Here is a 23722-nt window from a genome sequence, read left to right on the forward strand (position 1 = left end):
GAGCTGTAAGATCAAGAGATGGCATGAGAGCAAGCCTGGTTGTAGCTATTGTGGGAGGAGGGATGCCTTGATTCTAACAGCCGTTTCCAGGCTGTGCCTTCATTTTATGTTAAATGGTCATTGGATAATATCCTGGGAAGCTTACCATCAAGCTTGCTAGCTTGAAAGATGATCCAAGTAACTTTCATCAGCCCTCTGCCACCTGCAGAGGTGGTGGGGACTGACTGTAGCCTGGAGGATTTTTTGATGAGTGGGAAAGCTTTTAAAGTAAAGTAGGAATATAAAACACTCTCCTCATTGCTTGGGAGACTAATTAGTCTGGCTAAGCAGGTATAAATGACTTGGCATAAGCGGCGATGAATTCTTAAGTAATCACCGTTAGGTTTCAGTGTCTTTTAACCTAGAGCGATTCCCCGCCCCCCTTTAATCTTTGCAGAGTATACCAGGAAAGTAAATGAAACCTCTAAAATAGTTTCAGAATGCTTTTTTTCCAAGTTCATAGTTTTATAGTAGGACAACCTTCAGCATGGGAATAGCTAAATCATACTGTATGTGCATAGCTGTACAAGAGGCTTATAGTGCTTTGTTAATGCATTTTCTAGAAAATGTGAAGTCTTTGTTCTGTGTGAGTCTTCTTGTACTGACAGCATTGTATTACAGATTTCAACCCACAGCAGGTATACAACATCTGCCTTAGAGGGTCAAACAAGTAAAAGCAGTCAGTTGGGTGGGATGGGGATAGTTTTAGAGAATGCTTCCAAGTAGTAAACTCTAACAGCAGCTCTTTTAAATTAACCAAATATCATCTCTAGAACTTGGTACCAAAGTCAGTGTCATTAAGCTGACTTAATCACTCCTTAAATTTTATCTGATATCTCTTTATTAAAAGTAAATCTTATATGCTGCAACTAGTAAGCGTCTCTGTTTATGAGCAGACAGTGTATCTGTGTTAGAACTTTAGGAGTATTTGTAGAGAGTGTCAATAGCCAGATGATATCAAGGCAAAACTTTAAAAATCTGTAGAGTTACTGAGTATCAGGCTGTGTAACTTTAAAATTGTACCTACTTATTTTCACCAGGCCACTGTAAGTACTGGCTAAGAGAGGCTGTTCTGCTTTAGAAACGCTGTACAAGCTTATTCTCAGCTTAATCTTTATGTCTATGTTTGACATTAAGCACTGTTTTCAGATGCAAAATGTGATTAACTTGTGGGAATTCTGAATGTACCATTTACCTCTAGTGAATTCTTTCCATCTGTCTTTTTTATTTTGTTAAGAAATATCAATTTCTCAATTCTTGTTGATCTTTCTTTTTTTTTTTTTTTTTTCCTCTGAAAGGTAAGTGCACTGAGTCTGGCTGGGATGGAGTTAAGACCAGTACACTAAACCAGTATAACTTAGTGATTTTTTTTTTTTTTTTTTTTTAGCAAAATGAAATACAATTTCAAAAGCAGCTTATTAGACTTGCAATACATATTTCTAGCATGGAAAAATGGTAATCTTCAGCTTTTCTGGTCTTAATTCTTCCATCCAGTCTTCATATAGCACTAACACACAAAATACCATGAAACACATTACTTATGACTTGTTAATGTAATTGAAAGGAACGCTCGGCTGAATCTTGCTTTCTGTTATGCTGTTACTTGACACTCATCAGAGTTGAAGTGAATCACTGCTTTCATGGGCCTCTTGCCTGGGTGGCTTTTTTCTTGTCATCAGATTTCATGTAACTTTACAGTGTGTGCTAGCGAGGGCTTTTTCATAGTATAGTTATGAGGATTATAATTTTGTGTGCGGGCATGACCTCTTCCTCCCCTCCCCCCCCCCAATTTTAGCTGCTGGTAAAGCTATTAAAGGGCCACTGGTTATCAAAAAGGCACAGCTTTAATTCTGGGTCTAATACATTTTAAAAGTAATGTCAGATTGTGCAGAAGATTTTGGGTATTTATTCATTTGTGTCTCACTTGAACATTTCCTAGTAACTAGTTGTTCCTAAAATAAGTGTCTCATTCGTTAGAATAGTAGAAAAAGTGGGTCGGTGATTTTAAAAAAAAAAAAAAAAACAAAAAACAAAACAAAAAAAAAACAAAAACAAACAAAAAAAAACCAAACCCCACATCAACAAACAAACACGAAAAACCCCCAACAAAACAGTGTCCCTGTTAATAGATCTCAGGTTTTTAGCAGTTTCATATAAACAGGAACAACATATATGTAAGTTCCGATGCAACTGCGCTTTTTTTCCCTCCATTTTTTCCTGTGGGCGTTTTGTCAGCAATGCCAGTCAAACTTAGTCAAAATCTTGGTTTATAGTCAAAGTTAAGAGATTTGCTAGCTCCAAGGCTGTGATGTGTCGTCTTCTAAGGTTCAGCCGCTAGAGGGGGTCTAAACCTACCCTCTGTATAAATAAGGCTTGTACTAGCTGGCAAGACACATCTTCAAGTTTACATGATTGCTGGAATGTTGTGGAAACATACTTTTTAAAGGTGTCTAATTTAATAATCTTTTTTTAATGTGAGGCTGTTTTTTAAGAGTAATTATTCAGAAATATTTATATAGTTTAACCATTTGAGTAACTTTTTCTTTGCAGGTGATCTTGTGAATTAGTGTACTATCAATGATGGCAGAACATCCACCATTACTGGATACCACTTCGATTATAAGTAGTGAAATCCCTCTTCTAACTTCCCCTATTGTTAGTGGGGATGGAGCACAACAGGTAAGAAAACTTCAATTTTTTTTTTTTTTTTTTTTCTTACAACAGCACCATTGCCATATTGACACTATAAAAGATAGTAAGCCTTCATCTGGAATATTTTTGTGCAGCTTTGGTCATGGATGTGTTTGAGAGGTGAAGGTAGAACTGGTGCAGAGAAGAGATTTGTAAGGAGTATGAAGCAGAAAACCTGTCTTGTGAAAGAACATCTTCATAGAAGGATGGGACCAAACAGCTACCAAGCTGTCTAGCCATGCTTGAGCCTTAATTTGGAAGCTATATATTTACATTACCACGTGACCTTGTTAAGGTTAATAGACCTTCCCCTATGGTAGAGCTTACTAGCTTAGGCACAACGTGAGTTAACAACTCTATGACTCTAGACTGACACTTGCTTACAACTGGGTATCTTGAATGGTGGGACTTGCTTTTGTATGTTAGTGTCTGCCCGGACACCTCTTCCAATTTATTTTTTTTTTAGACAAAACCAGTCAAGGTGATAGAAAAACTTATGATTATGGTTTCAGAACACTTGAGAAATGTCAGCTCCAGTGAGGAAGAGGTGTTGGCAAAAATGTATGTATTCTCCATATCTTTAACCTAGGAAGAATATTTTAGGCCCCAGATAAGCACAGTTCTGGAGCAGCTTCCCAGTGTGTACTGGTGCATAGGATTATTCTTCCTCAGGTACAGGTCTTTGCATTTCCCTGTGTTGAGCTTCATGAGATTCCTGCTGGCCCATTTCTTCTGCTTGTCAAGGTCCCTGTGGATGGCAGTACAGCCATCTAGTGCATCAACCGCTCCTCCCAACTTTGTATCACTTGCAAGCTTGTTGATGGTGCACTCTGTCCTGTCATCTAGGTCTTTAAAGAAGATAGTAAACATTATCTGTCCCAGTATCAACCACTGAGGTAGATGACTAGTGAATGGCCTCCTGCTGGACTTTGCACTGCTGATCACAACCCTTTGAGCCAGTTTTCAGTCCACCTCAGTGCCTGTGTTCAGTCTATACCTCATCAGTTTCTGTGAGGATGTTATGCAAGACGGTATCAGAAGCCTTGCTATAGTCATGATAAACAGTATCTACTGCTCTCCCCTCATTCACCAGGCTAGTAATTTCATTGTAGAAGGCCATCCAGATTTGTCAGGCATGATTTCCACTTTGTGAAGCCATACTGACTACTCCCAATCACCTTTTTATCTTTAATGTGTTTGGAAATGGCTTCTAGCAAGATTTGCTTGCTCGTCTTCCCAGAGCTGAAGGTGATGTTGACCGGCCTGTAGCTCCCTAGATCCTCCTCCTTGCCCTTTTTTGAAGATTGCAGTGACATTTGCTTTCTTCCAGTCTTTGGGAACCTCCCCTAATCACCATGACCTTTCAAAGATAGTTGAGACTCAGTTACTTGTTCTGCCTTCCCCAAAAATAAGACTATCAAGCTGTGCTGTCAAGCTTACTCTGTAATGGTGCAAACTTTTGAGTCAGATATGAGCTTAAATGTTCTTTTGGGGATCCTTTGTCATTAAAATGTTGTCTCTTTTTCTCCTGCCAAGCAAGATTAAAACTGGAAAACAAGAAAAGAATTTCTTCAAATAAATGAATTTGTGGGATTTTGTTAGTCTTCTTAAGGGAAGAACATCATATATGCTGTTGGTGTCCTTTTTTATTTAAAAAAAAAAAAAGGCAAGCTGCTGATTTAAGAATACTGTCTAAAGTGGAACTGATAGTGGTAGTGTTTGTTTTAAAAAAGAAAAAAGAGACTCTTCAGAAACAATTGGGCAGATTCTCAGTCATCAGTAAAGAAAGTCAGTTTCTTTCTTCATGATAACTAGATGTTGTCTACTGTTCTGTGTTCTACAATGTCTAGTGAAAGTTGCAACTTCCGTTTTCTGTCCTTTCTTTGCATTTGATACATGACTCATGAAGAATTTGCAAATGCATTTGTTAAGTGGCAGGAAATTTTACTGGAAGCCCTTTTTGCATCTGGTGATTTAAAACCCATCACTAAGAAGACAATAGAATATCTGAAACATACTATTTTCTCATATACTATTATCTGAAATACAGGAAATCCAGAATTGCAGGTACTGCTTACTCTGTCAAGGTTACCCACTTAAGACTTAGGCCACAAAAAGGTCAGGCAGGCCATTATTTATTTATAAGGGTCTTAAAAGTATTTGTTTACATTTGTTTTATATGGTACAGTAATGAAAGGGGTATATACTTTCAAATGAAGTGTGATGTATTCAAGCACAACATGTTGTAATTCTGAGCCTTTTTCATATTTTCTTAAAAATATTTCAACCAGAATATTAGTGCATTGTATTACTTTTTTTTTTTCGTGTAACTTTGAAGCTACAAGACGTGTGAAGACTATTCACACTTCTTCACAGACTGAGCAACTAGGAAGACTCTTATTTGCTTAGCTACAATACACACATTCTGTAGGGGTTACTTCCTTAAAATACAAAAACTACTTTTCCAGTTTCTTTCGTAACAGCATCACGGTGTTGGATTGCATAATCTATAACATAATCTGTAGTGCTGACAGAACTTAGTTGTGTTCCCACAATCAAAATTCAGAGCTGTTTTGTCTGTGTAAATAAATGTATATGTTCTTCTGTCTTCATAGTGTGTAGGTTGGACTGTAGCCATTCTAATTAGTTTTAGCTAGTCCTGACTGAAAAATGTGTTGAAAGTCTAGTAGAAAACTCTTTATTTAAATAATATTTTGTTTATATTTTGGTATTTCCTATGTTAGACTAGTTAACCATATCCTAGAACTTGCAAGTTTTTGTTCAGTTGTGAAACACCTGAGGATTTTTTTAATCAATTCACCCCCTCCTTGCATCTTACCAGAATTAACTGTGATAATTATTGTGATTTTAAGTTGTATATATTGCATAACTGAGTTACCAAATGGATATAGACCATTCAGTACTTTTCTAGAACAGTTCATATCTTCAAGATAATCTATTTCAAATACTTGAAGTTCTGCTAGCAGTTTAAATGTGAAATAGCAGTACAAATATTTGAACATGTTAAGATGAAAGGTCATATGCTTCAAATAGTGGAAGTGTTTGATCAGGTTAAAGCTGTAACTTTCCACCATGTTTTAAAACAAAACAATCCACGAAGTTAGAGGAATGTGTGTGTTCAGGCAGAAAACATGGGGAGCTTAAACTGTGTGGACATTCACATGCTACTCAGTGCCGCCGTGGGAGACTGCCTCATTCTGTGTCCCACAGAACAAGGGACTACTGTTAGTTTCATAGGACAAAACTGGGGAAAAGGAAAAGCAAAGACCAAGCCTGTTAGCTCCTCCCTCTATTTAGCACAGAAGTACTGCTTTTGCACCTTCTCATCACTGTGTTCAACGTGAGTGGGTAACATACTCACCACCAAGATATAAGGAGTAAGGTTGTGGATGAAGTATGGAGAAGATCCACAGGAGCTGACAGAAACCAAGTGACACTGAGAAAACATGCTATGAGGACAGAAGTGTTTGAGGGTTTTTCATGTAATGGTAACTGCTGCAGTGAGGCTTTACTGATTATTGCTAAGGCTGGACAGGATGGATGTTTTTGATTATGCGAGTCCTGATTTGGTATGGGGAGGTAAATTCATAATTTATGAGGAAAATGAGGAGGCGAGAGTTCAAACTACTTTCTTTAACAGACACTTTGTTTTCCTGATATTAGACTGATGTTAAATTGTTTTGGAAAGTTTCTGCAGCACCCAGTGCTATTCCAAGACAAATCAGTAAATTACTGATGCAAGTTTGCAGCAACCCTGGCATTCTGGACCCTCTCTGCACCTACCCACTAAAGCTAACAGTTGCAGAGTGAGACAACCCTATATAACCTTGGTGTCCTTTATTACGAAAAAGGTAGATAGCACTCTCAAAGTAGCCCAATACCTGTTAACCTCTTCCTTTTCTTTGGGAAATGGAACATACAGTGTTTGGCCTTTAGTCAGCTTTATTTCTCAGCAAGGTGTAGTGATAAAGTAATACTTCTAGCTTGGGAAGCTGGTTGCTTACCCTCCAAACTTTATTCAGAAGTTTAGATGCTTAGTGGGATTTCCAAAAATCCCACTCTGTGCATATATATACGTAGTATGTGTCCATCTGGTAATATGGGGTATGTATGTGTGTGTATATATATAGTGTGTGTGAGTTTAATTGCAAATTCTTTGAATTGAAATAGATATTTAGCATCAGATCTACGAGTTAGTATTTCTAAAACCAATTTCTTCTTCTAATATTTAAACTTCTAATCTTAAAGTTACTAACCTGTTATCATAGGAGGAAGTCTTCAGACAGCAGAGTAACAGATGGCTATAAAAACAAATGAAATAATTCTGAGAATCCCCTTTTTTGGTTTTCAGGTTGTTTACATACATGGAGTCACAGCAGAAATATAATGGTGAAGATGTAAACTGGATTGCTAAATGCTTTTCCCCAGTTTTAGTTCTGGTGCTTCTGTTTCTGAAAAGCATATGGTATATTATCAAGTCCCAGCTTGCTTTGTTTTTGCCTAGCTGCTGAAAATCAAACCTAGAACTGCATATGTTTCATGATCTTTTCCTCGACAGGAAAAAAAATCCGTGTTAAAAGTTGTTTAACAACATATACTGTTATAGCTGTTCTCACTGCTTTCCATATTGTGCTGTTTTCCTTTCCTTTTTCTGTGTTCTGATTTTATAGAGTACAGAGTACATGCATGGCTGCTTCTGTCTTTTTGGTTAGGTTTGGGGGGGTTGTGTGTGGGGGGTGTGTTTTGTTTGTGGTGGGTTTTTTTTTTTACTTCCTCTTTGGCTCTGTTGAATTAGCAGATACGTCTAACTTTTTTCCTTTCCAGATTCATTAAAGTTTGTTTTAGTTGACAATTATTCTTCCATCCTTCAGTGACTTCATAGCACAGAAGCGCACCAGAACTGTGTTCACTGGAACCATTGGAACTCTTCTGTATGTAATGCTGGAGTGCCAGCTTACAGAAGCTGATTATCAAGCTGTATTTTTTCCAGGATTGATTAGTACTTTTGTGTAGCAACCATCACTGGAAAATACATAATCAAACTTATATGGGACATTCTGTATACAAAAAAATCTTTTCCACAGAAGTTTTTAACTGGTTGATGGCTATGATTTTTAAAAAATAACACCACAAAAAAAAAAGCTATGAGAATATGCATTTTGATGCCTCAAGGTTATTAGATCCTTTCTGTATCTGAGTTAATATATTTTTTGGTCAGGAAGACTGAAGTTTTGTCTTAATTAAGTGTAAATTTTTTTTTTTTGCTTTTGAGATCAGAATTTTCTCTTATGTATTTAAACTGTATTCTTGATTGCAGATGCATTGAAAACTTACTTTACATTTCCTAGAAGCAGCCATCATCCTCAGCAGAAAGTGAGGATTCAAAAGTCTTTGGTGTATAGTTACGTATGAATACTGTGCTTCTTTTGGTTAGCAGAAAGAAGCATCAGATTTATTGTACAATTTATATTAGTACCCAAATATATTTATTTTAATATTAGCTGTCTGAAAATAAATGTAGAAATGAGTGAAGGCTGTGTAGTTCATAGCCTTTCTTACTTGTATTCAGTATGAAAATTCATGGAATGAAGTATCCTCATAAACCTTCTCTGAGTAATCCTTCTCTTTCTCTCTAAAATGTCTGTTTTCATTTGCGTGATATGAATCCTAGATTTATTTTGGTCTCTGATACAGTAGATTCCTCCCAAGATACTTGAGGCAAGATTTCCCTTGTTGAATGAATCTCTTCAGAAACTGGTATTTGGGAGAATTGAATGACATGTGAAAATTGGATTTAAAGTCAGTTAGTCACCGTAGGTTGCTAACATAGTCAACTGGGAGAAATAAGCATGTCCGGAAGATGATATCTTTCAGGAAGGTGACTAAAGATCTGTTCCTTTTTTTTGTTTGTTTTGTTTTTGTTTTTCAAATGAGGTGAGGAGGTGCAAGTTGCCTGGAGCTATAAGCATTGAGGTAGCCCAGTTCCTCTCTGCAGTCTCTTGCAAGTGGGCCCAATTCCTGAGTCTCTGTGCTCCTGTGTCAGTAAGGTTTGGAAGGGTACAGTTATGTCCAAGCAGTGTCCTGGACTGAGGCATGTTCCTTGGTCCCCTTCTCTCCCCTTCTTTGTGCCATGGGATACTTAATGCTGAGTAAGGCAGGACCTGAATGCCAGAGTCCAAAACTTATGAAGTCACCCTTATTGCTTACATATATTTCCTCAGAAGGCAGCTATTGTAATCTCTCTGCAACTGCTTTGCAAAGTCATATTTTTAACTACAGAAACTCCATTCTTAAAATATGTGAGAGTTTACACACTTTGCAAAGAAGTAATCTGAAGTACATCCCCTGCTAGCTGAAGCCTGTTTTTTATCCCCTGGTGATTGAGAGGTTTGTTTATAACTGGGCAAAGTCCATCTAACCGTTTCCGTATTACAGAATTATACACTTTATAGAGCAGCCAGAATGACATTCTCCAGGAAGAGATAGACTCAGGTTTACGCACCATAACAAAAATGGCCCTTGGCTCTAATTTTTCTCCCTTTCTTTTTGGAAGTAGAGGAGAAAATACATGAGAGAGAATTGGGGTTGTAGAGATTTCTCCCACCAAGCCCTTGGTCCAGTACTGACTGAGCTTTCCCAACCTGATCAAATTGAGGACGTAGCCTTTAATTTCTCTTCCTACTCAGGTTCGTGTTGTCACACAGTATTTTGATATACAGTGATACCCAGATTTGCACAAAGCTAGGTGTACAGAGAACTTTATTGGGGGGAAAAAACTACTTTAGAAGTGCTATTGAAACTCCTAGCATTCTAATTTTTTTTTTATGAAATGCTATTTTGAATAAATAGTTCTTCCTTTGGCACTTCCTTTTGTGCTCTATTTAAGGTAAAAATGTTAAAGACACATCCATCAGTCTTAAATATTATGGCCTTTTAACTTGCTGTATCACCAAACAGGAATCTGAGCTGTGAGAAGCAATGTTGGGAAATACAAAATTCTCTTCTAGTCCATATACTTTCTAAACCCACAGCTTATATTTCTTAAATCTTCTACTCTTCAGAAATTGAATGTCCGAATTCAGTTCCAGCTTGCTTATTTACATTTTTCTCTGAATTGTTACAATTGTATTGCAGGAAGGGGATTGTTTTTAAAGGATTTTTATTACAAATTTTGATTTGAGTTGTTGTTCAGCAGAGTTCTTTTAAAAAATGAGAAGGTGATACCTTTTTCTCCCACCTATCACTTCAGCCCTTGAATCAACTATATAAGTTACAGAATACTGCACAGCCAGAGTGAGTTCAGCTCCTGTGTGCTTGGTGGAGATCTTCACCAGTAATCTGCTGTTCATGGCACTTACTGGTTGTAAGGGAGAGAAATAGTGTCTTTCCTGCTTGCTGGGTCCTCTTGTACTGCAGAAGGGTGAAGGAAGTCAGAACAAGGGCCAAAAGGGCTCTGCCTCAGCCTACAGAGGGAGAATCAATTGTATCTTTATGACCTTTCTGAACTGATGTATTCAGCTGTTAGGCCAAAGGTTGATCATGACTGCTTTATAATGTTGGATATTGTTTCTTGGTGAATGCCTAACTGGTTGCACACACTTTCAGACATGTCCAGATATTACTGACAAAGAAATTGTGTTAAGTAAAGTGCCATTGACTTGCGTCATCATTAGCAAATCTGTAACTGTCCACCTCACTTTGTTCATCTTGGCTAGCTTTCATAATGTTTGTCAGATTTTTTTTTATTATTTTTTTTATTTATCCCTAGGTATTATATGGAAGGAGAATACTAGCGAAACTCTAACAATGGCACAACTGTTCAGCTTGTTTCAAATGCATGCCAACCAGCAAACTAATTCTTCCCCTCTTCTCAACGTTAAGATCTTCACAACAGATTCAGAGAGAACTGGAAGTAGGCAGTCTTTGAAAGTTTTGTTTGGGGTTTTTTTTTTTGCATAAGGAAACACCAGATAGTACCTATTCGACACAAAGTATTTTACATGGCAACTGCTGGTACCACTTGCGGTCAAAGCGTGGGAATTGCAAAGTACATACAGTTGAAGTACAGCTGAAAAGTGTCTTCAGTTTTGATGCTCAATTGAAACAATTGCAAGAGTGTTTTGATTCCAGAAGTGTTGTGAAAAAGAAAAGATTATTACAGGAAGATATTATTTTTTATGTATTTAAAATAAATACAATATCTAAAAACTGTTGCAAATCAGATAAAAAAAAAATCTTCAAAGTGCCTGGCTTTCTCTGAACAATGCCACATGTAGCACTTCACAGCACTTTTAGGTGTTTTGTTGGTTTTTTTTGGTTGGTTGGTTTGGAGGTTTTTTGGTTTTTGGCTTTTTGTTTTTCAAAATAAGGTTTTTGATTCTCTCAACATTTAGTAGCATCTTAAGCAACCAAGGGTTTGGTTTTTTTAATTGTAATTTTCATTTCAGACAATCTCTGTTAAATTACTTTGTTTTCCAAAATTAAATTGGCAGTCTTCTACCTTTCAGTGCATCTAGATACAACTTAAATGAAAGTTTACTCCCTGATTCTGTTTTGGACCATTGCAAATATGCAGATTGATCAGGGAGAGTGCCTACTGAGGTGACTAGCCCCTGCAAAGTATTAGCTGAAAGCTTAGCCTTTGCTATCACTTTGCTGTGCAGTACAAGCTCTGTCTCTCATCCAGTTTTACTTAGTGTTGTAAAGCTGAAGTCCTGTGGACTTCAAACAACAAGTCATTGTGAAATGAGAATAATCTGGTTGAAGTCTTCCAGTTTTTATTTATAGAGGTTGATGTGTCTAACCACTGGCCAGGACCAGATGCCCCGGAAAGTTCCGGAGTTTAGTGACTGCCCCTAACACTGTTTCCATCTAATTCCCTGTAAACAAGGATTAGCTTAAAAATTTGAAGCACAAACGGTTTGTCTGTTGCATTATCCAAATTATTTGAAACACTTCTGTTACTATTACATCTTCAAATCAGTAAAAGTATAAAAATAAGGGTAAGTAGCAAACTTTCTGTGCGCTATCTGCTAACCACAGACTGTGTCAATGCTAATGAAACAGATTGGGTTTGCTGTAAATGAGACAACTTTGCTTAGCCAAGCTGTGAGAACTAAGAATACAAAAGAGAAGAGACAAAGCAGAAACAACTCGATCAAAAATGTAAGTATTTCTCAATAATAAAGAATGAGACAGACACACTTATGGAACATACAGTAATTAATACTGTTATACCTGGACACTAAGAAGTCTTGAACATTTATCAGTGACATTAGATGCAGACTCTAACGTTTCTCTTTTACTGGTTCTTCTCAGAAAACTGTATATTTTTACAAAACAAGGCTCTAAACCATCTTTCTCCTCCCACCACTACACCTCGTGATCAACTTTCTGTTGATCATCTTTCACATGAAGAGAAAGGGGGGAAACATATGAGTACAGTAATAATTTAAAAAACCTTTCCATAAATAAAATCAATTTATCTGCTAGAATAAAAAAAATCACCAATTCTCAGATCTTTCCAACCTGCCTTTCTACAAAAAGCAGTGAAAGCTATTGGAATCTATAGTTTTTGAATGTCAGTGCCCCTGAACAGTCTAGTCATCTTTCCAGCCTCCCTGTTTCCAGTTGCTTCTAGGGATATTCTGTTGTCTTAGTGCATTCAGTGGTGCTGACAGTATCTTGTAGCAGTGGTTAAAGATGAAATGTTTGCTGATTTTACTATCTGTCGGCTGCCTTTTAGAAAACTGACACAGAATTGTTTGCTCTCCCCTGAAAAATATACATAGGCCATAGGAGCATGTCACTGAATAGATGGCTGCTTTCTCTCACTTTCTTCGGGAGGTGCTGCTGCTACCTGTCCAAGCTGAAACAGTTTGGATAGCGTTTGTTTTTTTAAAATCCCAAACATACAAATTGTCACATAATACGTTGCAGTAACATTTACTTAATTCTGTATGGATTTCCTCCCTAATCCTGAAACCCAAGATTTAGTAGCCTTTACTACCCAGATCTTTTCTGTTCTTCATTAGGAAAGTGTTACTCTCCATATATGGAGCAGTTAGATCCCTCTAGATTATCATTCAGTATTAGCAGATGCTATGGTAGAGAGTTGTGTACTTGTGGGAAACCTATAAATTGAAATTTGCTCAAATTTGGTGGAAAATAGAAGATTTTAGAGCTTTAGTGTTAAGAGCATTGCATTAAGAGTGTTACTTGGACAACGTTCAATGTCTATAGGACACTTATTTATAAGGATAAGAAGCTGCTTTTCTTCTATCATTCATACTAAAACCAGGAGAGAATTTAAATTAAAAAAGAAAATTCTAACATTACTTTTCCTTATAGATACCACAGAAATGTTGTGTCCTTAGTCTGTCACAAGAGACTGGTGTGATATAGTAGAGAGCTCAACCTAAAGTTTTCCGAACCCTTTATTGGTTACTAGCCAACATAAGTGGGGAGGGAGAAAGTCTTTAGGAAGTCTAAAAGAAGATGGAGATAGAAAAATCTTCTGAAAGATGACTTTACAAAAGAATTAGTTGGAAGTGACATTCTTCACAAGCATGAAATTCTTAAATTGTTTTAAATTGCCAAAGGCTTAAGACACTGTTTTAATTCAGCTTTTATTACTGATGTGTCAGCTGTTCCTATTTAATAATCTTATGCTGTCTGTAATACCTGTTACACAGATCTCTTGCATTTTTCCATTTAATCGGTTTTCTAAATGTTAGTGGGTTTGATTGTGGAAAAGAGTAGTTCATAGCCTCATTAGCATCATTATGATGTGAACAGCAGATTTTGAACAGAATGGAAAAATGACTTGTGCCACATTTGTAACTGACATTACCTTAGCTGGACCACAGATGTGATTCCATCTGGCAATTCCTGTGCTGCTAATGAATAACACTCAAGTCTTGCAGTGTTCTTCGGTCAGTATCTTTTAGGGACATACAAATACTGTTGTACTAGTCCTACAAACAGGGAACCTCTGGCGTAGGTGAGGTGACAAACCCACAAATCACAGTAAGTCCGCGTTGGAGCCACAGCAGAGTTAGCATCTTGAGTCTGTGTCTGGTTTTCCCTGTTCACTGGACCGTGCTCTGTGGAGCCAACCTAGATGTAATGATTTTCCTTGTAACAAAAGACTGTACATAGATAGAAAACCAGCTGCTTTGAAAACTAAAAAGTAAATGTTTTCAATAATAAAATGATACTGGATTTGAATAACTGATACCTTGAGCCTAGAAAGCTTTTAGTTGGTAAAGAATTTCATGCTGATCAAATGTTAGGAATATGACTTGAAGCTAAAATAGCAGAAAGTTACTTGCTTGTTATAAGTAAGCTGTAGGTTTGAGTCCTTTTACATAAAAGTCTGTGTGTGTGTACACTTGCTTATTACCTTTGAAGACATTACTGTCCCAAGTAATTTTTAAATTTTTTTTATACCTCAGGCAACACTTAATCAGTAATCTCATGTTGTTGCATTCCAGATACATGACACTGCTTTGTAACAACTTGGTATCTTGTCTGTTTATGGGTTAGGACTTAAAGCAGAGTAATGCATATGTGGTACTTGAAGTAATTTCTCACAAGAAGGGAGGGATGCGTGTTTTGCCCTACGTGGCTGTCTTTCCACAGGTGAGGGTATGCCAGTGGGCCCCTGCTATTGTTGGGATTAAAGACCACAGATGTGAGGTTGCCAGCAATTAATACTGGATGTTTTCAGTTCAGCTTTTTAGTGGAGACTAATAGAGGGAAACCATCTTTGTCAGCCATCTGAAATGTCTTAAATATTAATATCTAATAAAATATATTTCTGGTTATAGTATTATTTAGGGCAGAGATGTATGTAAATTATAAAGCAAAATTGGGAAACACACTTCTTTCTTTTCATGCCTCTTAATGTGTCTAATAAGTGCCCAGTATAGAGTAACACAGTACTTAAGAAAAAGTGCAGTAGAATCCAGTTGATTATTTCTTTGCTGTATCTTTTTATTCTCATATAAAGTGCGTTTTTTCCTCCCTCCTTTCTGGCTTATTTGCAAACTGAAGTCATGAGCTGCATCATAGATTCAAGTATAAAGTCAGAAGTTGGTTCATTCTGAGCTAGTATATCCTATCTGGGAATCAGGAGGCTAAATTAAAAATGCAGTTATAAAATGGCATATATTTGGAAGCTTTGTTCTCTTAAACCCGAACCTTCTGTTGACTGACGTTAGATGATCCAGAAGCAGATGCTGCAGCAGCTATTTGTTGATTTAGTTGCTATGGTGACATGATACATTCGTGTACAGCAGGAAGCTCACTGTACGTTGGCTAATTTGATAGGAAGGAAGGCTTGAGGTAGGTATTGCTGACTATATTGTTAATTGATCCTACCTTTCACATCCTGCCTCCACATGCTTTGTGGATGCACAGCTATAGAGGAAGGTAAAGGGAGATACTCCAGCCTGGCGTTTAGGTTAAGGTGCCCTGTTAAAAGAAGGGGGAGGCAGTGCTCAACACATCGCCGAAGATTACCTCAGTATTAAGTGAATGGAACAGATTGGAGCAGCCGGAGTGGTGACTGTTGAATCTTCCTTCATCCTTTGTCACTGTGGTAGCACCAGTTGAATGAGAGAAATAAAAGGATGCGAGCAACAGTAAGTCAAAGCGCTAAGGCTTTTGAAATGGGTTACGAGATAAAGCATGTCACTAATTAACATCTTGATTGGAGCTATTAGTGGAGAAAAATGTAATTGTTCTGAATGTACCCTAATGACAGAGCATAAATGTGGCTCTGCCTGGAAGTTGTGTTGTATTATATTCACCCTTTTCCAGAAATACACCCTTCTTTAATCTTGTTGCAGACAGACTGTTAAAGATACAGTATACATCTTACAAAGGGCTTGGCTGTACCCCCGTCTTAACAGGTTTAGTTGAGTGTTTTAACAATTTTTGAAGTCAGAATGACCAAAAGCATTAGCTACGGTGTTTTCCTAAATTTGTAAAATGTTCAAAAATGAATTTACCTTTGTCTTTTTGGCTAAAAATACTTCTTATCAGTACTGCTGAGCTAACTTCAGTTGCAGTGTTTTTAGACAAACCACTGCTGTCTATTTTTATGTTGATGTATATTACTAGTGCATTTAGAAATACGATTTTGGTAAAGTCTTTCCATTATTTGTGATTTTTTTGCTGACAATCACTTGCTACTGCCTCAGCACCTATAACCATATAATGCTAAATATAGATGTTTTCAGATTAATAAGGAACAAAACAAAAAAAAACCCGAACCCTGACCGTGAAGCTCTTACCTCTTTCCTAGTAAAACATCTCAGAAAAGAACATTGTTTCTGCTAGTATAGAAATGGATTGTGATTTCATTTTCTTTATATTATGGTTTCAGAGGTCCAGAGAAATGTTTTGGAACACTTTAGCCTCTTGGTTTCTAGGAAGTTTGTTTAGAGGAAAAAAACAAAACACCCTACAGCCCCCAAAAACACACACATCCCCAAAACCACTCCAGAATGAGAGAAAAACAGAACTCTGCTTTTCAGTAGTACTGTTTTACTCCCCTTTATAATCTTTCTTGTTGTACAGTCTCTTACTATGTTGTTTAAGTATGCTTTAACCACAGATGTAATATAACATACTCTTATTTCTTCATATTATATATGATTTTCACAGTGGATAAAATTAATGTAATGTATCTTAGCTTTTTCCCCCCACTTTTTCCTTGCCTTCTTATGTCCCCACATTTTTCAGTATTTTAATATGTATGCCAGACTATGAATTGGCTTTGCTGCTAAAGGATTGGAATTTTTTTTTATATTATATATTTAGCAGTAGATCTATTAGCATTCTTGTTACGTATATTTAGAGGCTTTTAACTTGGTTGGAAAATTTGTCCCAGATTTCACTCATTCTGGAAAAATATGTAAATTCACAAAGCATAACTAACTTCTTTTAGAGGAAGATATCAAGTAACTCATTCAGTTCCCTTCCCCTTCAGTGGGAGTTGGTGGGTGGCTGGGCAGAGGGAAGGATTCCAAATATCCATTTACACTGAAATTCAATCTGGTTCCTTTGGTTTTCTTGCCTTTGTGGTGGTAGACAGTGCTAGCCTGTGGAGAGAACAGAGTGTCAGTTCTCACGTGGGCTTATCCCACAGCTTCACACATGACACAAAGTATATAATGTATTTTGGTTTCTTTAGCCTCAGTCAGGATTTAAAAACTTAACCTTTTTCTTTCTCCCTTCAGCAGGCTGATAGTCCTTGATACTGACGGATGTGTTTGAAAGCTAAGATATTTTGGAGACGCGGAGAGAGCTTGACATCTATAGATTTTTCTTTAATGCAAATACAAAAATATTTCTCTCGTATCCCAGTAACTCTAAAGTGATAGTTTCCGTCTCTCAGCTAAGACTTTGCTGGGTAGAAATAAACCCATAGGTATTAGGAAAACTAAGTATTTTAAAATGATGTCGTATATTCAGTAGCTAATAACTTTTTCTACAGACAGAGAAGCTTTTAGGTATAAAAGCATTTGTTTGGGAAACACAATTTGTTACCTGCTACAAAAGATTTGAAAACGTGGCTGTGAATACCAGACTTGTAAACAAAATTGTACTGTATCTGAATTGAATATCTTGATGTTTGTGCTGGCTTAGAAGAGTTAGAAACTGTATTTCAGTCAGTCCTGAAGTGAGGTGGTATTTGAACTGTGGCTTTAAAATGTATAATACTTAGATCATCCTTATGTGGTGAGGATAGGCTAAACTCTCTTCTATAAACCTTATTCAAATCTGATCTGCAAAAATTTCCCCAAATTAGGTAGGTCTGCATACCTTTATGGAGCAGGGTGGAGGAGAAGGTTAGCAACTGTCTTAATTCAGGATTTGTTTTGTTTTGTGCCTGTGTGAAAGATCATCTAGTATATGTCTAGACACAATCATTTGTTGTTTGGGTGGGGGTGTTTTACTTCAGACTAAATTTAAACTTCTAGAACCTAAATAATAAATCAAAAATATTATCTCTGTATATATAAGCAATAATATTTTGCGTAAGTAGTTTTTTTCAAATAAAATCTCTTTTGACTTACAGATCCACTGCATATATGTATTTGATAGAAGTGGCAAAGTATTTTTGAGGCACTATTTTTTGGATGGCTGTATCGTCCGTGTGTGTGTATTTGGGGAGGGAGCCTTGTTGTTTAGCCTTTGAGTATTATTCAGAGAGCTGCTTTAGCACATGTATAATGGTGAGCAAAAGAAGAAAAATATGTTGACTTGCTACAAGACGTCTTTTATTAAGTTAGTTTTTAGAGCTCCTTGACTTATTTCAGGTTTTATTGATTGGCTTTTTTTCCTCCGTAGGGACAGAAATAGTTTCAACTTCTAATTGTATTTACAGTTTCTGCTGTGGAAAGATGTTGCCTTAAAACAGTGAAGTAACATGGCTGTGGATTAGTCCTAAGCTTTTTTGTTTTCCTGCTCTGCCAGTCTTTCGCCTCACCTAGGGCCCTTATCAGGATGAATCCAGTTCTGGTATTGGTACTTCACAATAATGTCCATAGGTTTTATTTCGGTCTTGCTTACTAACCACCTGATGGAGAACAGTCATTAATTGTACAAGCCTATGTATAGTTTATCTTGTGTGTGTGTGTGTGTGACTGAGAGCATTGGGAAAACTTTTCCCTGCATATTGTAATATAAATACGCATTTGTGATGCCACAAGTCTGACGCTGCCTTTCTTTCCAGTCAGCTAGCTGAAATTATCTTGAAACCTGGCAATCTGCTAATACATCACTACTTCTGTTAGTAGGATGGAAGTGGAAGTAGACATGCTTGTAGAAGTGTGGATCTTACTGACAGAATGAGGGGTTGTTTGTGATTGTTATTTCAGTGGAGTTAATGGGCTTTTTGGCCTTAATTAGTGTGCAAACAAACATATTCAAAGCAGGATTTGCTAGCTCTGTATTTTAAATTCCATTCTGTCCCTCACTGTGCTCCAATGAAGAAATACCTTAACCTGCATGCTTGTCTGGTATGAGCAAATTGTTAGGCTGCTTAAGAAAGTATTCTGTATCCATAAAGACAAGGATTAGTAAGATATAAATCAGCTATGTTTTGTATCGTTGCCGTTCTGCCTTTAAGAGACATTGCTGTGACCATATTGATGGAGCAAAATACTTCTAAGAATCTTATTTTGGCTTCTGCAGCCCCTGCTTCATGCTGATAAAAGTTATGTCTAGACCTTTCTGCAGATGAGTGTTAACATTTGGCCTTAGATTTTCCCTTTTTTGGAGCAGCCCTCTGAGGCAAGGTGGCTGCAGCTCTGTCTTGCACAGATCTCCCTTCCACCTTTTGTTTTTTGTATTCTTAGTCTTGTAATTTTTTTCCTGACTCCAGCTATTTTTTATCAAATTCATTTCTTCAGCATTAGAAGTAAACTAAGGACTTGAAAAAACATCAGACTCCTTTCCTGGTTCAGTCTGCAGAAATGTCCTGTAGCTTCTCTTGCAGATAATGAAGAGCTTACTGAATAGAAATAAGAAACATGAAGCACTCTCCTCTCTGAACATTTGTACTGCCTTTATTCTTTAGATGCAAAATCAGAATACTTCTTCATCCTACTCACACTGATGTAGTAAAGCTAAATCATATATGAGATCTTCAGATGAAATGATTGTTAAATTATCATTACATCTGTTGATAGTAGTATGTCCAAGTCAATGTTGCATATCTCTGTAGGATGTGATCATACTACTTGAGCTACAATAAAATTATATTTTAATTTGGAATTCTTTGAGGAGAGAAATAGTATAAAAGTCTTATATGGAATTGTTGTATTCTAAGAGTATATTTATCGTATAAGAGCAGCTCAAATTACAATTACGGTGAAGAATAGATTTTCAAAGCTAATTAAGACCGTATCCCTTAACTAGTCCTTCAGAAAGGCAAAATGTTGTAATGCTTCTTCAGGCTGCTGTCGGGTAGTGTTTATACACTAGTAATTTAAGCATGCTCAAGAATGTTCCCAGAGACTGAGGCTAAGTGTCATGGAACAAGTCTGTTCTAGTAAACTATCTTTTCCTCCAGTATTGTCTGGGAGAAGACTGCTCATTGGCATCGGCCTGTGTTGTGCTCAGGACTACTGTAACATTGTTCATCATCCCAGGTGATGTTCCTGAGCACTGCTTACTTTGCTAATACAGATGTGGTTTTAGGTACCTCTGACATGGTCAAGGGGATGAAGCAGTTCTCCTAGGAGAGATTAGAAATATTAGGACTCCTCAGTTTGCAGAGACTGGGGACAAGGAGGGAGAAATGGCTGAGGCTTAAAAAATAATGAAGCAGGTGGCTGAAATTTACTCAGAACTGCTCAGCAAATCCCATAGCACAGGAACTAGGGGCATTTAACTAGTAGGAGATTGTTTTTAAAATGGTTAGAAGGTGAACTTCAAGAGCTTGCTGCCATAGGAGGTTGTGGAGGCAATTCAAAGTGTAAGCAAAACTCAAAGAGTTTAGGCAAACCCATGGACAATGAGAGAGATGGACTGCAGAAAGTGGCCTGGCTTGCTTGCTCTCCCTAAAGAGCGTCTCTGATTGATATATTAGAGACAAAGTACTGGGCTAGATGGACTGCTGACCCAGACTATGAGGACATTTCTTATGTTCTTATTTGGCTTGAGCAGCTGCCTGAGTTTAAACAGCAATTTCAGGAAAAACCTATTGAGCTTTCTAATATGTGGCAAGATTCAGTTTTGTTAGGAAGCTGGTCTTTGCCAATCCAGGCTATGTATCTTGAACTGACAGTGGGTAGGCAGGAAAGTAAATGTTTTAAAATCAGGAAAAAAGTCAAGTATTCCATGCTAAGAAGGGGATTTAATGAATACTATTCCTTTTTGCAATGCCTTTCTATGTTTTTAGGATGGATTTTGCTTTTAATATTGTGCTAAGAAGAAACTTCTATAATCCATACGTATTTAATTAAACTACTACAAAGCTTAGTATGTTGTTCATTTGATCTGGGTTTATCTTCTAAAATATCTTTTGTAGAATAAATTAAGTACCATTAAAAAGTATGAAATTTCACTGTTAAAACTGACAGTCTTCGGCAACTGTATTTCAGGTAGTTCAAACTTTAGTCATATCGGCTGGTAATTTTGTTTTATATATGCAAGAACTGTTTTTAGGATAATTGTATAGCTGCAGTCTTGTATTGTCAACTTGTATGCTATTCTCTGGAAAGAGATTTTGTGCTGTTTTTCATCAGGAACTGTATTGAGGTCATGTGGATATCATTAAATAACTGTTTAAAGGAAACAATTTATAGTCCCAGTGGAAATTACACAAAACTAGTAGTTGACCTAATACTCCCATTTCTTAATAGCAATGCCTTAACATATTTTGAACTTGAGACAAAAATATGTTGAGTCAAAGTTGTGTTAGCATTGAGAAATTACTTTTAAATTTTATTAGGTTCTGTTATAGTTGGTTATGCTTTAGAAGTGCTTGTAGGATTCTAGAGCCTGTATCAAGGCTTCATTGTCTTAAGTTTGCATTATTTTGTTAAGGTTGTAGAGTCCTTAATTAGTGTTTTGTTGATTTAGAAAGAGAAATGGCATTTGAAAAGTGGCTGTGTTAAACATGCCTCCCACTGAGATTGACACATCACAAATGAATTTTTTTCAGATTATAATAATTATCTTAGAGGAGAAGGCAATAGAAATCTGGATAGAATAATGCATGTTAGCTTTTGGATAGCAGACCTTTAGATGCTCTGAGTAAAGCAACAGGTTTTGTCACAAAAAGATTGAGGCATGGGAAGAGAGGCCAAACCATCAGATTTTTCCAAAGCTTTTCACTTAGTTGCAGCCAACATGAATGTTTTGCCCAGAAGAGGAAAGAGATTGAGATCTAGAATATTCAGTGTGACAAGGGCCTTGGTTTTCATAAGTACTGATGTCAGGCTTCATGAAGCAGCATGTTGGACAATAAGATGTGCAAGCCTGCATAAAGCCATCTAGAATGAGATGAAAGAGCTATAAATACTAAGCAGCCTGTAGATTTTATTTGCCTAACACGTGATGCTGTGAAAGATCCATGTTACCTTTTCCTTTAGAGAAATTTTCTTGTATCTTTGATTATGTGTAGCAGCCTTTTATTAGACAAGAGGGATCCTTGTGAGTGATTTGACTGTCTTTGGTAATATCTCTTCTGACCAGAAAGGTATCAGTCTCTCTCTCTCTCTCTCTCTCTCTCTCTCTCTCTCTGTATAGCTTTAATTTTTCTTATTTCAAATTGCATCTACTAGGTGGTGAGTAAGTGTCAAAAATGCCCTTCTCAAAGCAATGATTACTCCATGGGGTTCAGCAGTGATAAGGCTGGTCCAGCAACCAGTGCTGGTCATGTTGACACATTACCCCAACACAAAGACTTTTGAAACCAGCGGTTCTTGAAACTTCTGAAATTACTTCAGCCCTGATTCAGACTCTCTTTTGGCACACTTGGCAACAAATACAGCCTGTCTTGGAACAGTTGTAAAACACAAATTTGAGTGCACAACATAAAAGCAAGGCTGTAAGTGGGAGCCAGTGAAATAAGTACACAGGCATCAAGTAGACTAATAGTCCATTGACAAAAAGGCTCTACTTCTTGTTCCTGGGAACTGAGTATCTAATTAAACTGCATTAAGTTGGTGAGTCTCCCCACCCTTTTGAGTGGAAGTCAGATGTCCTCAGAGATGTGAAAATCTGATGACATCCTGAGTGTCAGAGTCGTGCTGGACTCCATCAGGAGACCTGTTGCCTCATGGCACAGCCGCTGTTGAACAGTGCCCTTCTCACTGTGTTACACTGTGGTTGGCGTGCTGAGCCTTTACTTTCTCATGCTAGCTGTGGAGTGAACAACAAAGATTCTCACACAGAAGAAACCACTACAAAAGAAAATCAGGAGGCATAGGGCTCACTTGCAGTTGGACCAGTACGTGCGTTCCCATGCTCAGATCCACTCTGCTAGCTGGAGCCTCCAGTTCAGATATCCTGCAGCAGAGGTCTGGAGGAGGAAAACCAGCAGGTTCCCAAGGCAGCAGCATTACTCAGGTTACCAACCTCAGGCACTGACACAGAAGAAATGGGATACCAGTTATCCCCCATTCGCTGTTACTTTAAAAGTAGGAATCTAGAGAATTATACCAGCCATTGCCCTAAAACTTGAGGGCTTTGCAGTTTTTCTGCTTCTCATAGTTTATACAGTGGAGACCAAGAATATTGAGCTGAACACTTGTACAGATTGACATGTCAGCTGCAGCCAGAATGGCTTCTCCCAGGAGTTAGGGCATATTAAATCAGCCAAAAGACTTGGGCAAATGTGCTTATCCAACCCACACATAAGACACGGAAAGACATTCTAATGTACTCCTGCAAAGCTTTTGGGTACTTTTATTCCAGTCTAAATTTCAAGCTAAAACTTTCAATTGTAGCAGAGAAGGGAAAGTGAATCAATGAAATATGTCTTCAAAAAGTTACGCCTGCTTGAGGAGTCTGAAAAAGAAATTGTAAGAACTCATCCACTTCTATTTCTCTCCTTCGTCACGTTCTGAAGGTGATAGCCAGTTGTTAAAATGCTACCTTCAAACACTTAGAATAAACTCTGGCAATACAATATTTTCTGAAGACCTGTAAGTCTTATTTGAAGTTCATGTCTAAAATCCTCTTGTTTCTAAGTTTAGATTACATTATGAATGCTAACTCTTACTGAATTTTATATTCAGACATACTTTGGAAGATCTGGAAAATTTATTAGCATGATAAAATGTAAATAGTGATATAGTTTATTGGTTTTTTTTTCTCAAAGAGCCTAAAGCTTCTGGAGACATCTTTCTCCGGTAACAACACTGTACCACATGAAACAACTTAAAGTAGTATTTTTAAAATGCATGCTGAAAACTGAGCTAAATCAATATTGAATTACATGGCC

At 37.2% G+C, this 23722-nt stretch overlaps 1 protein-coding gene across 4 annotated transcripts in view; it reads left to right on the forward strand.

Moving 5' to 3' along the window:
• The window catches only part of FNDC3A (fibronectin type III domain containing 3A), a 128313-nt gene that overhangs the window by 15957 nt on the left and 88634 nt on the right, over positions 1 to 23722 (forward strand). For all 4 annotated transcript variants that reach the window (XM_075489646.1, XM_075489634.1, XM_075489640.1 and 1 more), the window contains one exon: positions 2590 to 2718. In XM_075489646.1, coding sequence (XP_075345761.1) covers positions 2617 to 2718 — 102 coding nt within the window. In that variant the 5' untranslated portion in view covers positions 2590 to 2616. Of the gene's footprint in view, positions 1 to 2589; positions 2719 to 23722 lie in introns of those variants that run through there.

Source organism: Mycteria americana, chromosome 1 (assembly GCF_035582795.1).
Source record: "Mycteria americana isolate JAX WOST 10 ecotype Jacksonville Zoo and Gardens chromosome 1, USCA_MyAme_1.0, whole genome shotgun sequence".
Classification (NCBI taxonomy): Eukaryota; Metazoa; Chordata; class Aves; order Ciconiiformes; family Ciconiidae; genus Mycteria; species Mycteria americana.